The 15427-nt window shown below is 44.7% G+C and overlaps 1 protein-coding gene across 3 annotated transcripts in view; it reads right to left on the bottom strand.

The window, feature by feature from the left end:
- Positions 1–15427, bottom strand: part of Mura (ring finger protein murashka) — a 46325-nt gene that overhangs the window by 27620 nt on the left and 3278 nt on the right. Inside the window, exon 1 of one of the 3 annotated variants that reach the window (XM_076794971.1) lies at positions 8389–8648. The exons of the other annotated variants lie outside the window; for them this stretch is intronic. Coding sequence (XP_076651086.1) covers positions 8389–8420 — 32 coding nt within the window. The 5' untranslated portion in view covers positions 8421–8648. Of the gene's footprint in view, positions 1–8388; positions 8649–15427 lie in introns of those variants that run through there. 3 annotated transcript variants of the gene reach the window in all.

Raw genomic sequence — 15427 nt, 5'->3', positions numbered from 1 at the left:
CCTGTCGCGGTTGCTTGGTAGCGGAGCTATTCATAAATCCGACCACCGACTTTCTCGCCGCTTTCCACGAGCACGCCGAGCCTTTCGGCCTGTTCGACTACTTGCGATTCCCAGGCTAGGCGCGACTGTTGCCACCTTTACCCCCTATTTTGGTGACAAAGACCCCTGTCCAGGTAGACGTGATATTTAGACACGGTTTATGGCGCATCTCTTCCTGATTAGCTCGCATTGTTCGTTGTTGTACAACGTGAAAATGCAACTATTTTCACGCTTTAACGCGATTGAGCAGGTCAAAATGACCCATTTTGGATTTCTTATTCTATTAGGACTGTCATTGTGAACAAACTCCTACGTAAAATCGTTAAACACATTTATCATTCGATTGGTAACAGAACTCCCGACAGAATCCACCATCTTGAATTTCCTACAATAACAGCTAAGATCATTTTTACGTTCTCCGTTAAGCGAAAGATCACCATAAAAATCATATAATTAATCGTATGTGGATACGAATGTCGGACATTTTCCTGTTTGCTATTTCTCGCTTCGAGCTGACAAAGCAGTCATTAAAAACATCGGGGCAACACGCAGTTTCGCATTTAATGTAAAAATCGTGTCCCTTCCGTATAACCGGTGGTATCGAGTTCTCGTTGTCAGTGCAGAGAGCGTGCTCGCTTTTAATAATGTCCGACTGATCAGAAAAGGCCTGGCGCTGGCTGGCAATCGAACGCGCAGCCCGATACGATAGCTCGTTCCATTGCGTCTGTTTATCGCGTTATTGACGAATGTCTCTCGGTATCGTATCGCTGCCGAGAAGCGATGATGCGGACGTTTCTTGCGGATAGATTAACCTACGTGACGATCGAGACTTCGACTCGGCGTGCACCGATAGAGAACTGCTGCGTGCTCGATCTTTGCCCGAGCTCCGAGCCTCGGATCACGATACCAGGGAGACTTGCCAAAATCTTCGAATATTCCGTCTTATATACCCTGTTCGACGCTAATTCTCACGCGAACACTCGGAACTCTGCATCTGAGACTTGCTGGTCAATTATTTCCCGAGACGCATGAGCCACTGAAAATTTCCTTTGTAGCAAACCACATTTTTGGTTCCATTCTTTTCTAGAACTGGCTCTTTTATACTCTCCAAAATTTATACAGTAAATAATTGAACAATTGTTAGCAGTTACAGCATTTCCTAAGGCAGATTACGAGCCACTGAAAATTTCCTTTGTAGCAAACCACATTTTTGGTTCCATTCTTTTCTAGAACTGGCTCTTTTATACTCTCCAAAATTTATACAGTAAATAATTGAACAATTGTTAGCAGTTACAGCATTTCCTAAGGCAGATTACGAGCCACTGAAAATTTCCTTTGTAGCAAAACACGACATTTTTGGTTCCATTCTTTTCTAGAACTGGCTCTTTTATACTCTCAAAAATTTATACAGTAAATAATTGAACAATTGTTAGCAGTTACAGCATTTCCTAAGGCAGATTACGAGCCACTGAAAATTTCCTTTGTAGCAAAACACGACATTTTTGGTTCCATTCTTTTCTAGAACTGGCTCTTTTATACTCTCAAAAATTTATACAGTAAATAATAGAACAATTGTTAGCAGTTACAGCATTTCCTAAGGCAGATTACGAGCCACTGAAAATTTCTTTTGGAGCAGATTACGATATTTTCAGTTCAATTCTCTTCTAAAACTAGCTCTTTTACGCTCTCAAAAATTTATACAGTAAATAATTGAACAATTGTTAGCAGTTACAGCATTTCCCAAAGGAGATTATGAGCGACTGAAAATTTCTTTTGGAGCAGTCTACGATATTTTTAGTTCGATTCTCTTCTAAAACTAGCTCTTTTACACTCTCAAAAATTTATACAGTAAATAATTGAACACTTGCTGGTAGTTACAGCATTTCCCTAGGGAGATTATGAGCGACTAAAAATTTCCTTTCGAGCAGTCTACATTTTTAGTTCAATTCTATTTTTCTAAAGAATTTCTTTAGGAAATTTCTGTAGAAGAATGTCTTTCTTTTTTCTTTTCTCTAAATTCTGTTTTTGAACGTCACTATTGTGCACGAATAAAATTCGCAGTTTGGATCTAACAATTTTCCGGCGCACGCTATGTAAAGCCATTGAGAAGTAGCTGGAGTATAAATTCCTTAAAAATCGTCGGAGAAACAGCCGCGAGTTAGGCAACCGACGTCCGCGAAGAGAAATTTGCGGATTAGCGTAATACCCGACAAATTTTTCTGCGCGCTCGCGCGCTCTTGCACACCGGCACCGGTATAAATAAATTGCACAGCATCGGAGAGCACAGTGACGCAGAGCCTTGACGAGCCTGCATAAAGAGAGACGGCGGTAGCCGACAGTGAACTTCGCGGAGAGCGTCGCGTACGGTTTGTTCCCTTTGCAATGGAAATACGCCTACTTATTTTCGAGCGTGACGCTTCGACAAAAGACGATCTCGAGTTGCGATCCGACGATGCTGTCCCGCCGATAAGCTACGAGTGCTCCGCGAATCGCGAAATTCGGAACGGTCCTCCCGAAAAGATATATACGCGAGCTCGCGAAATTAAAGGGGCGCGATCGAGAACGTTGGAGGAAAGGTCAGTAAAATGTCACCGCGAAGAAAGTTACTTAATTCTACAACTATGGTCGGAGAAGTAACAACGCTTTTTTAATCCCTACATCTTCATCAGGTTAAAAGTTCGTTTTGTGTTTCCGGATTATACATACCGTTTGTCTTTCCAGACGGGTTTGTATGTGAATTGTAGAATTATAAACGAACGACCTTAAGGGGGATGAAGCATTATCCTAAGATCTTTATGAATAACGAAGACTCGTAGTAATTTAACGGAGCACCACCTCGAATTGTAGCTGTGGACTGTCGAGTAACGGTTATATTACTGGATTTAAAGGGAAACATTGTCTACAAATATTGAAAGAACTTGGGAAATGTACAAGTAATAAAATCCATTCGCTGTAAGCAATATATTAATACTTCTACTTAGGTTAAAACCATTGGAAGTACCAGATAACAGTCTCACAAACGACGCCCAATCAACGAATAATTAGAAACAATGCTAAAACTTGGTTTATAGCGCTGTGCCTCGATTAACAATAGCTTGTATTTCCAAGAAGTACAATACAATTTGTTCGGCCATTGTCGCAGGCGAAAATGCAGTGGGTCAATGACATACCCAACCGTGCCTAAAGGTCGGCACCGAAAAGAAAACGGCGAATACCGTGGTTGTAAAAGGTATTAACCATTGAATGGTAAATGGAGGGATCGGTGAAAAATATCTTGCCGCGTATAGCCGGCCAGCTTACGGTCGGCCCGGCAAGGATTTATTGGATCGTCCATCCTACCCGTGTCTTGCCACCGTCTCGTTCCGTAAATCTTTCTATTTATTTTAATTCCCGTATCAATAAAGGCATAAATCGTGGACCAGGCTCTATCAGGTACGGCCTATTTATTGCCGTGAAAACGTTACCTGCGTTTCGGTTCGACAAAACGCGTTTCCACCGGTCTCGATCGCTCGGGCACCGCCAAACCCCGAGGTACGAGGCCGCGTCCACTTTCACGGATGAGCCCCGCTTGTAAAACGAAAATAATCCCGGACAGTATAGATCGCCGGGGTCACCCCGATCGTCGAGCAACGACCGCGTTCAAGGAAATTCGTTCGCTTCGAAAAAGGGGCACCGGGAAACCCGAGAGAATAGTAGCCGCGGATAGCACTACGCTAGAGGCTCTAGCCTAGGTCAGAAAGTCGGAGTATAAAGGTCTTAGACCCTTCCCAACTATGGATACGCGAACCGTGCAGGTACCGTTCTCTGGATGGGCGATGTCCACTTCCTGAAAAACCCAGGTGGACCTACCGCCTTTCTTTGGCCACCACCTGCCCTTCCCTCGCAACAAGCCGTTCCCAACAGCGCAACTCGCTTCACCGTTCAGGACACTCTCAAGATGGCTGACCGGTTGCTCGGTTGTGCCTGCGTTCGCATGGGAAATTCCAAACTTTCAGCGAAACGTCGATTTTAACGAACAACCCTACTTAGGACACTCCTCGAACGCTTCTTTCTCTAGGAAACTGCTTTATCTGGGATCACACAATTATTCTACTCTTTCCGTGTGTTCCAGCCATCGTCAACCTTTGTAGCAACAGCCTAGATTTTCGAAATCGTTTAACTCTTTGCGGCGCAGGATTTCAGATAAAAAATAGACCCATGTTGCACAGGAATATTATCGGGTTTTAAATGAAACAAAATTGGCATATTAAAAATGTTAGTGCATTACACCTTCCGCTTATAACAATTGGTCAACCGGTAATGGCGTGTTGAATGTTGCCAACACAAGTGAATACATTTGTAACATTGCTTGAAGACATTACCAACTGCTTTACGTAAATAAGACGAAATATAAACCTATGCACATGCAGCTATTGCAAGATTTCGAAGTGGGACTAGAAATGTCCCACCATGCCGTAAAATACATCAAAAAGGTGGGACACTTTTAATCCCACCGTGCCCCAAAGAGTTAAGAAACACTTCTTACCTCGCCAATTTAAATCAAACCTAAAGCTATTCGAGGTTGAGGGACTCGAAGCAATGTTACAATTTTTTTCAAGAACGTAAAATTTTACCAGCTGAAAGTGAACAACCCGGTTGTCGATGGATGACAAACCCCGTGGATCATCCCTTATTTTACAATTGGCGGTTGGACTGTCTAACGTGTATTTCGCGACAGAGCAGCCGAACGTTACTGCCACAGCTGATCCAACGAAATATTGTCGATGCTTATGCCGAACGTAATTGCTAAACTGCCTCTAATGGGAGATACCGTACTACTACGGGGAATGATAGATAGATGCCGGTTCTCGATGCAGACGGTACAGTGTGAGAATTAACCACAGAGCTCTTAATTTGCCGAATAAAGATGGCCGTACACTCCTTTTTCGATAGGGGAGCTTTTATCTACGCTGCATAATCGGCTGCCCATTGTCGCGGCTAACCGTGAAAGTTAATGTAAGCGCATTGTATGTTAAAGGGTTTCTATTTGTACGTAGAAACGAATAAATAAATCGATGGAGCGTTTTTGCTACCCGTTTTTCACCTGATACACGAGCAACTGTTTCGTCTCGAATAACAAAGGATTTTCATTTTAAGGAAAAATTACAGTAACAACTTGAACCCGTTGTGTGCAGAATTATAATAATCATTCTACCGTTGAAATATTTTGTACGAATATCGAGGTGTTTTAATATCCTAAGTGCTGATGACATGATCCGCGCAGCTCAATTATTTGAACAATTTCGACGAAATAATATATTCGCTGGATTCGTTAATATGCTAGTATTCTGAGTAACTCAATTAACATATCGGAACTTCAATATTCCTCTCTAGAATATTCAGGCACCTCTATTTTAACCCTCGGCCAGCGGGCTCCAGGTCCAATTTGATCGCACGAATTGTTTATGCTTCGTCCCGAAGCTCTGGTTTATGTTAGTAATACGATAAACACTGTATAAACGGTATGACATTACTGAAAAGAAGAAGGAAACGTGGGGAACAGAAATGAAATCGATGATCTAAAATAACGAAATATTCTTCTTTTGTCGCACGTTCGAGGGTTGGCAGAATTAAACATCGTTACACGCTACCCGAGTCCTGGAGCCCTTTCGATCCGAACTATATAAACTTTACGATAAATCGATACTGCAGCGAGATCCCAAGGGGTAAGAGGAGCAACCATGAAATCTTCTGATCCCGGTTCTATACGAGTACAAGGGAAATGGAGGGTTGAAAAATTCTATGTTCCCGAACGTGACGACGCGCGGAACAGAAGAGGAAGAAAAAGCTACGAGGAAGAAGGAGGAGCACATTGTTTATCACGACAGTATCGCATTTCTCTCGGTGGATGGCCGGATGGGCGAACCGTGGATCGCCAGTAGGAACCTTCTGACAAAGCAAAGAAAGAGAAACCGCGGAAGGGAAACGCGAAGAGAGAGAGAGAGAGAGAGAAAAGAAGAAGAGACAGACACTGGGACACGTAGTATGCACACCTTGCGTCCCTCAAATACGCTCTGCCGGATATGAGATTTCTATTCTATCAAATTCTTGCGATTTTTTGCCATCGGTTTCTCTTCCTCTGCCGGTCCAAATCCGTTTCCTTAATAAAAAAAAAATTATTTACTCGATGCGTTTAAACGAAAACATTATTAAATGCTGGAAAGTCTACTTAAATAAATTTTCTATTTCGTTTACCTCTTTGACCGACAACCGTCACAATTTGGTCACAGGAGCATTTTTAATTACAACTTTAGCCGTTTTAATTATTCATAAAAAGAAAAGTTACAACCAGCCTGCACGTGTATTTATGACAAAAATGAATAGGTCAAACGTAAAACTGCCGACATCAGAGAAGATTTGAAAATGATCATTTAACACTAGAACTACCGAGCTGTATCAAGAATGAAACGAGAATGTCCATAGCTAATAAAATGCAGAGTGGTCCATAATGGTAAATTAAAAAAAAATAATAAAAGAGTTATTCCATTCAAAAATGGTCTACAGAACTTTTAGGCCACCCTGTAGTGCGGAACGAAGGAAATTAAAATTATGCGAACTCGTAATTCCGGTGTGACGACATCGATATATGTTTCGACTCTATGCACTTATTATCTGCTCGTACGACAATAGTCGCAGTATCGAGTTTTCTTCGTATATCTAATTAGGCACGCAACGCGTGTTTCCCTATGCAACGGGGAGAAAAGATCATGCTAAAAACGAAGAACGAGTGTAAGAATCCGCCTCCATAACCTCTTTAGTTTATGTCACGCGGGCACACGCATAATCGGTTCGATTTCTGACTTCGTTTATTGATGGCAGTAGGACCAACAAGTAACATGTTCAACGACTCTGTAACAGGACTATCTGCCCTACGGCACACCGGTATATCAGGTTATTTATTTATACGTTTCTTTTATTTCACTAGCTGTCGTTCAAGTACAGTTTTCGGAGTAAAACTGTCGTTGCTGCCTCGTACTTCCGGTAGTCGAGACGTTATGTATCATCGAATTTTCAATGAAAATGTATCAGAACATTTTCTAGTTCATTTTTCCTATCGAACAATATCACGACACCGGGGAGCTAAGCGTAACAGTTAAACGGAGTTAAACGTGCTGCGTTCGTGTCTTCGAATGGTCAAGTAGGTTAGAGCCTAAATTTCTCAATATTTCAGGTTTCGAGTCTCTTGGTCTGACGTATCCACCCTGAAACTACGAAGGCGAGTCTCCTCGCTCGGATTTCGTCGAAATTCTACTAGGAAAGTAGGTGTATCTGCGTGCCCGATCAACGAAACCGAAATCGCGTTATCTGACGGAATAAGAAATTATTCTACGAGATTTCTCACGCGACCGTTCGAAAATTTCCTAGCTCAAGTCCACTAGCGTTAGCTACGTCGAACGTTGGTACTAACAGAGGCGGTTACGTTCGAAAAAAAAGCCGTTGTTCGAACACTCGATTCCGACTGGCCGAGTAGTAGGTTCGATAAATCGAATCTAAATAACTGGGTGTATATGGTAGCGCTAATCCGATGGCATCGGGTTCAGTCGACGTCGACACGAGAAAAAAAAAATGAACCAACGTATCGCGAGACTTTACTCACTCACACACACACACACAGGCGTGTTCCATTCGAATAAACGGATGTACTCTACGTACCGTATTTTTCTTTTTTTTTTATCGTAACGTTAGGCACACAGAAGGCCTTGGGTGAAACACGACGAGGAGACACATTCGCTGGCAGACAGGACATCGACGGAGAAAAATACATATACGCTACGTATCCCTCTCGCTCTCGGATCGTGTCGTATCGTATCGTTCGAGTTATCGATAGAGGCCTCGGCGCGGCGCACACACGGTTTTCCCTAGCGAGAAACACGGCTGTTTGTTCGTGAGTTCTGAACGCGTGACGAGCATGAGTCGGTGGAAGCATTGAGGCTAGCGAAACACGGAGAGCCGAGAGCGAAACGATCGGTGAGATAACCGTAGAAAAGGAGAATGCGTACTACACACCCTATCAGATCCTAACGCACACTCTGTTTATTGTTTGCGACTGTTTCGGGCACGGTTAAGTGTGTGTGTGTACGTATTTGTGTACGTACGTACGACGAAAACAAGCGTTTCCGGTGTGCATTCCGCGAGATACGAAATGCCCGCCGGAGGGCGTATCGATTCGGACAAAACATTCGTGGCCAAGTTGTTCTCCGAAGAAAACACAGTTTCGGGAACACGAGTGTCCGCGGTCGGTTAGAAACAGTTTTCCTTTGCCTGCGAACGTTTTCAGGCCACGCACGACCAGAACCAAGTTTTTCCTACCGTATGGGGTAACACTCCCGCGTCGCTGTCATGCCTCGATGTCACACCGTGTCTGTGTGCGAATGGTCTAGAGCGGAGGCCAGGATGATAGTATCAGATGCACGTACCACACTGTCGACACCGTCGAAGGCACACACGCATGTACTCACGCACGCGCGCACAAGCACACACACACCACGAGACACGCGTGCGCCCGCGAGCGTACGTGAAACAACCACCACCGCGTGCGCAGTAACACCCGGGAGACACAACCTCACACGTTGGCGGCGCGCGACAGACTGAGACGAAACGCGGCTCGCCAGACTGGAAGGGGAGGTGGCCGCGTGGTGGGGGAGTGAAGTGGACGAGATGGTGGGGAGACCCGTCACAGGGACGTACTCGGGGGTCCCGGTGCCTGCGCCGCCTAGCCTACGATAGGTCGATAAGCACACTGTCGACCGGATATGTGTGAATTTATTATTTAGCTAAAATGTTCCGGATAAAGAATGCCCGTGCGAGGTTCAACTATTCAGGGCATCAGGGGAATTTAATATTCATAAGAGCCTCTGTTTCGGAAACCTGACACACATTAGCTTGCAAGTTCACGGTTGTATACGCTTTCAAATAAATTACTGTTGCAATTAAGAAATTCACCACCACTCGGATTACTTTTCTAGAGGGATGAACGCGACTTATTTCAACCGCCAGCCAGTAGTCAGCTTTTCTGAAAATGTATTGCTTCTATTAACAAAGTCCTACACGTTTGAACGAGGACAATGGTCAGCCGATTTCTCACTTTCGATGTACAGCTCCGTGACCTCGTGTAAAATAATTTAAATTAGAAAATTCTGTACTAATAATAACGACGCTTACGATGGCCGACTACTGGAACAATTATTCTAGTATGTGCTATCTGCGATGCACGAAGATTTTCCGTATGAATAAATCGAAGAACGCCCGACGAAGCGTTTCTCAAGGAAGAATGACACACGAGTATAGCAAGAAGTTGGCTATGTACTAATACAACGACTATACTTTTACATTGAACTCCAATCGATACTATTATTATGTTGTAGTGTATATAGGTTAGGTGGTATGAAATTTATAATTCAAAACGTCTTCTCCTCGCTGTTCCCTCGATTAAAAATGATGGCTCTTACCGGAAGAAAAATGGTCACCACGGACACACGACAAACGGCACGATCGTTCCGCAACTGCGATACGGTTTTTTTTTTCAATATCTTCGTCGACTTTGAGTCGCTTTTTAATCGGCGCGACAGGGGGGAAACCTTAATTTCACGTGCAAAGGCTACGCGATTTCGTTTCGTTTGTAATAAAAACAAAATATTGCTTTACAACTTAATCTCGGAGCACTCCAGACGGTCGCATAACCTTCGCAGATAGTAAATCGAACGATATCTGTATCTGTGTTTAATATTACAATCCTCCATGTCCGTAAACAGAGATAGTTAGACGTAATTTGAAAAAATGAGAGTGAAATCACGTTAAATCTTATCAATTCCTTGTTCAGAACTGCGACGCGAAGGATTTCGTTCCAGTAATGGCCGACGAACGAAGGCGACGAACACGCGGAATTCGCCCTGACGTTCGTTGGATTGTAAATTCGACCATGTGTTATACCATTTGCTCCAACAAATAATGCTGATGAAGTGGAATCGATATTAAATAGGAAACTTTTCCGCGTCAACATGTTTCTCATTTCCATTCGCAACGCAAGATACAGTTAGATTACCAACGCTTTTGCACCACAACAATGTAACCTGTTAACCGTCGATGTCAAAAGTGTAAAATATTCTGTTCTATGAATAGGTAGAACGAAAGACGGTATACAACAGAGAACCTGACAATTCCAACGATCTCCATTTAAAATACAGTCCACTTTCTTGAACATCTAGAGCAGCTCCTACCCTCGAGGATTTCTAATTTTTACCGATCCGATATGAAATCATCGAATCATCGGGATCGAACGACGACAAGGAAAACCATTTCGTTTGCACAGACCTGATACATCCCTGGGTCCTACAGGGTTTAATATCGTGAAGGGTAGCCGGGAGGAAGGAAGATAGGGGCGACCCTAAAGCGAGGGAGTGCTGTTGCTAAAGCCGCGAGCACGAAGGGACCTTCAAATAAAAAAAAGCTAGGACCTACTGAGCGAGCGAGCGAACGAGAGAGGGAGAAATGGGGAGAGGGCGAGACCAAAAGAGAGAAAGAGGGAAAGAGAGAGAACGAGAGAATCCGGTCCCCCTTCTTTCGAGACCAGGGAAAGGCCGTACCCACGCAGTTCTTGAAGATCATACTGGGTCCCCGCTGGCACAGCCCTGAGCGAGTAAGTAAACACACCAAACTTCTGGTACTTCGACGTGGAACGAAGCATTTTCCACGAGGCTGGATACCCTCGTGAAGCACAAACGGTCACTCGCTCTGCACCGGGTGTTGCGAAAGTATCGGAGCAAACTTCCGAAGCGATCCACTCGGTGTGCTCCGAAATCGAAGTTTTTACAAATATATTTTTCCCAGGAACAGCGACGGCTATTGAGAGGTAATAGTACGTTCTCATCGTAGAGAATCTTTCCGTTTATCATAAACGATATTTCGTTTAATAGGTGACGTCACGTTGGGGTGCGAAGCATCGCCAGCAGTGCCCCATGGTTCTCAGTTTACACAGTTTTCCCTTCGAACGCCGTCGAGGACAATTCAGTTAACATCGTCTGGTACATCCCACAAATGGAACCATAAAAACCGTCTTCACGCCGTTTCAAGGAACAAAGAATGCTTATGGGATCACGAGGGCCCGACAGGAACCGGGCAAATGAGAATTCGTCACGACGCCCGGTTCCTCAATTCCGTCGAGTTTCATGACGATGATCGTCGAGCTCTGCGTGATATTTCTCGGTAACTTGACTTGTATGTACAACTGCGAAAAAATTGTGATTCCAGACAGTTTCGCCGGTTGCGACGGCTTCGTTGCTACTCCGGACACACGCGTGCCGCGTCGCCGGAAAGTTAACGAACTTATTAACTAATAATAACACCGGGGTTTCAGACCGTGGCGCATGGACACACGCGTGGACAAGAGCCTTCGGAAACCCGACGCAGGGGGAAGTACTCGGGATGGCTCGCGATGGAGTTCCATTCCGTCGAATACGAGCGGGGCGGGTGCACAAAAGGGACGGACGAAGATCGCGCGGGTCCGCGGGCATTGTTGACGCCGGTCACACGCACACACCACCGACACGCTTGCACAATATCGGCGAAGTTGCGTCGCGTTTTATCGGAGCGACACCTTTAAGGCGAATTCGTGTCGGCGGTGACGTCCGTATTGTGACAATACGCGAACGTAAGATAATCAGAATGCACACGCTCCCGGCCAGCAGAGTTGGCCGATTTGGTCAAGCCAAAGTCGACGCGTGGCAACGCCGCGGCGCGCAGCTGTCACACGCGTCATGCATCGAGTCAAAGCTCAACTTATTCTACATAAGTGTTTTATAAGAGACGAGGGATTCTGTCTCCTTCCGCGCGGCGATTTGCTCGATCGTTCGCGGACTCCGTTTCTACCGGCTACACCTATCTGTAGAAACGCTATTTTTTCTTTTTTTTTTTTGCGATCATTGTTGCCGGCGTGTACAGGTTGCTTCGTTCGCTCGAGTCGCAAAAGGACATTTCTGTCCGTACGTCGCGGAACACCTGCTCCGTATGAGTGGGCAGTTTTCTGAATAACTTTGCTCAAATAAGTAGTAAAGCTGTAACACGTGTGTGGCAGTGTCTACGACTACTAGCTACTCTCTTTATGTTTTCCAATGCTTTTTCCATTTGTTCAAGTCGCAAATGTGCATGCCTGTACGTTGAGGAACACCTGCTCCATACGAACGGACAATTTTTTTTTAATTAATATACTCAATTAAATGGTAAAGCTGCAATAATAGTAATGATACAAATCAGTCGAGCTTTGGTCCTTTTTATTCAAACTCGTTTCACATTCGAGGATTGGTTTGATGCTCGAGGAAAGATGTTCGCAATGTAGGTGTAAAAGAAACTGGGGATTGGATTAGATCAATGAAACGTCCTGCGTACATCGATCACTTTTTTTCTTGTATTTGTTAGTATTTGGTTAACAAGATGTATCAAATATAGCGGCAGGAATCTACGGTGGTCTTCGACGAACGGTTCTCGAACAAAATGGCGGCGAACTTGTTAATACGCTAGTCAGATCGTTTAAATTCAAAGTAACTTTCCGACTACCGCGGTCGAAATGGTGTAAAGTGGGGAAACAAGTAGGAAATCCATTGAGATACAACAAGATTTTTATTTTCTTATAAACACGGTGTTAAATGAATGATAGTAGATTCGTAGGTTTTTTTATGAGACAAATGCATAGAAATGTATAAAAAAGCAACGGCAGATACTCGACAGTCTACTCAACGTCGTTCATTGTTGCAGAGTATGAGAACGAGTGCATTGACCCCCGGAGTGAGGGCTGTTCAATTCTGAAACCGTCTGTACAAACCTTCCGAAATGCTTCTAAAATGATCGATCGAGATTAGAGATCTAGTAGAGATTGGCTGTTTGGTTTACCTCATAAAAAAACATACAACCTGACAGGTTTTGGCTGAGGAGTCAAAGGGGTGAAAAATAATGAAACATTAAGCGGTTAATATTCTGGTATATCTTTATATTCATCGGGCGTGGCGTCGTGTTCAATTTAAAAAATAAAAGGAGAAACAGCTCATCCCAAAGACTTCCCTCGTGAGTCAAAGGACAGGCATTGCGTGGCCTGGGGTATCGTTTCTCGGGGCGTCCCAGCGTCGACTCACAGCGTTCTCATGCCATCCGCTTCCCTCTCCCGAAATCCCAGACGGGAAAGTGAGTTTCGGAACATGATTGTTAATTTTACGTAACGTACAGCTCGGCTGCTCGCTAGGAACAAGTTTCCCCTCCTGCGTTTACCCAGATCTCCGCTCGATACCGAGCTTCGAGTAAGAACTTTTCTCTCGGTTTCCCGATATCGACGAACACGGGGGAAAAAAGAAACGACCCTAGAAGAAGGAGAGAGCGTGTGAGAGAAAGACGGCGACAGTGAGAGAGAAAAGAGAGAAAGAGAGAGAAATGAAAAGCTGCTTCGTAAATATCTCAAGAGAGAGAGAAGTTCTCACGCTCTCCTCGGGAGAACGTTTCCATTCGAAACTACGAGTCGCCTCGGCGCGAGGCTCGGTTCTCTCCTTCTCTCTCTCCCTCTCTTTTTCTCTTATTCTCTCTCCCTCTCTCCGTCACCGACGTGCTTTCGAAAAACAAACCGATATTATCAATGTTAACTTCACGGTGGAAGAGGGGACAGGACAAAAGCGGGAGTGACAGCGAAAGAGAGGATGGAAGGATAGGGTTAGTCTCTGTATCAACTGTGCACCCTTATCAATTGGAAAATTGGTGTGTGCAGCGGGAGCGGAAGAGAAGGGGACTCGACTACGCTCTCAGCGATGGAGGGGAGGAGAGAACGATTAGGTTTGCCAGCAGGGCCGTACCGATCCGAGAGGATCTACATCGAGGCCGGGGAGAGCTACGAGCAGCTCTGCGAAAAAAGAAACGGGAAAGAGATAGAGAAAGAGAGAGAGAAAGAGAGAGAGAGAGAGAGAGAGAGAGAGAGAGAGAGAAAGAGAGAGAAAAGAACTACATAGGTGTATCGGCGAGTGGGCGTAATTTCGCAACTTTTCGATGCGCGCTTATTACGAGATGCAGAGGAGGAATTCTGTAAAGTCCGAAATTGTTTTAACGATCCGCATTGTCTATGCACCCTCCGCGAGAATTAGACATTTCCAGAGGCCTGGCTGGCGAGAAGGGTGCTCGTACAAAAGCCAGGGGCGTATCCAAGGAATAGAAGGGAGCCTTTGTGTGCACGCTGAAAGGGTGGGAGGCAGGGAGGAAAAGAGGGAAAGAGGAAGAGAGAGAGAGAGAGAGAGAGAGAGAGAGAGAGAGAGAGAGAGAGCAAGATAGACCCACAGAGAGCAGAGGGATAGAGAGAGAAAGAGAGACAGAAGAGCGAGAACCGAGGCAAGTGAATCAGCGACAGAGAAGAGGAGATGGATCGAGGGTTGACCGAAGGAGGAAGAAGAAGGAAGAGCGATAAGGCGGTTAGAGCGCATGCGTCACTCGTCGTGGGCGTCGGGAATGTGTTGACACGAGAACCCGAGAGAACGTTGCGGCTCTAATGCCATGACGTCCGCGTTATCGTCGATGCGGTTCCCATGCTGCGGGTTCGCCCGCAGTACTCCGAAATCGCGAAAAAATACTCTGGCCAAAAATTCCGTTTCATCGATCCACGGATCCTACTTTAATTATGTAACCACTCCTTTAACCGTCGAACCATCGACGTTCCTGCGCCGATTTCACTCGAACGATGGATCGCTCAGCCCCTTTAACCCTTCAGTGACCGGGGATCGGGTCTGCGGGATCCACGAATTGAACTTGTGCCGTTTTGAATTTTCTTTAAATTATCCTCCAATTTCTCGCTACGCCAACAATGGCATTATATATAACAAAAGCTCCGAGTTTATAGAAGATGTAACAACAAAGAATGGATCATTTTGACCCGTACACTGGACTATCTTCTGGTCTAAACAGACCGGCATTTTGTAAGCCTTTTTTGGACATTTTTGTAAAGGAATCGGATAACTGTTTTAACTATACGACAGAATTTTTTGGAGTCAGAATACTTAAAATTGTTACAGCTCTTTGGAGAGCGGCATATAAAATAAGTGTCACATTGGGTGACACGATCATCTATACCTTTATTATTCTTACGAGTTTAGACAAATTCTTTGGCAGACATATTTTTAAAGGCGTGCGCTTTAAGAGAATGCAATGAAAATCGATTTTTTCAAGGTTCTAGACCAGAAGACCCCTTGAACCCCCACCAGTAGCTACGGGTACGTTTCGGAGCGCACTTCTTCAGACTCGTCGATCCCTTATCAGATCTAATACAAACAACCACCTACTTCAGCTAACGACTATGTGTTTCAAGTTTGATGAAGGTTTCCGAACGCCAGGT

Source organism: Halictus rubicundus, chromosome 10, assembly GCF_050948215.1.
Source record: "Halictus rubicundus isolate RS-2024b chromosome 10, iyHalRubi1_principal, whole genome shotgun sequence".
NCBI classification, from domain to species: Eukaryota; Metazoa; Arthropoda; class Insecta; order Hymenoptera; family Halictidae; genus Halictus; species Halictus rubicundus.
This window is presented reverse-complemented; position numbering and strand designations above follow the sequence as displayed.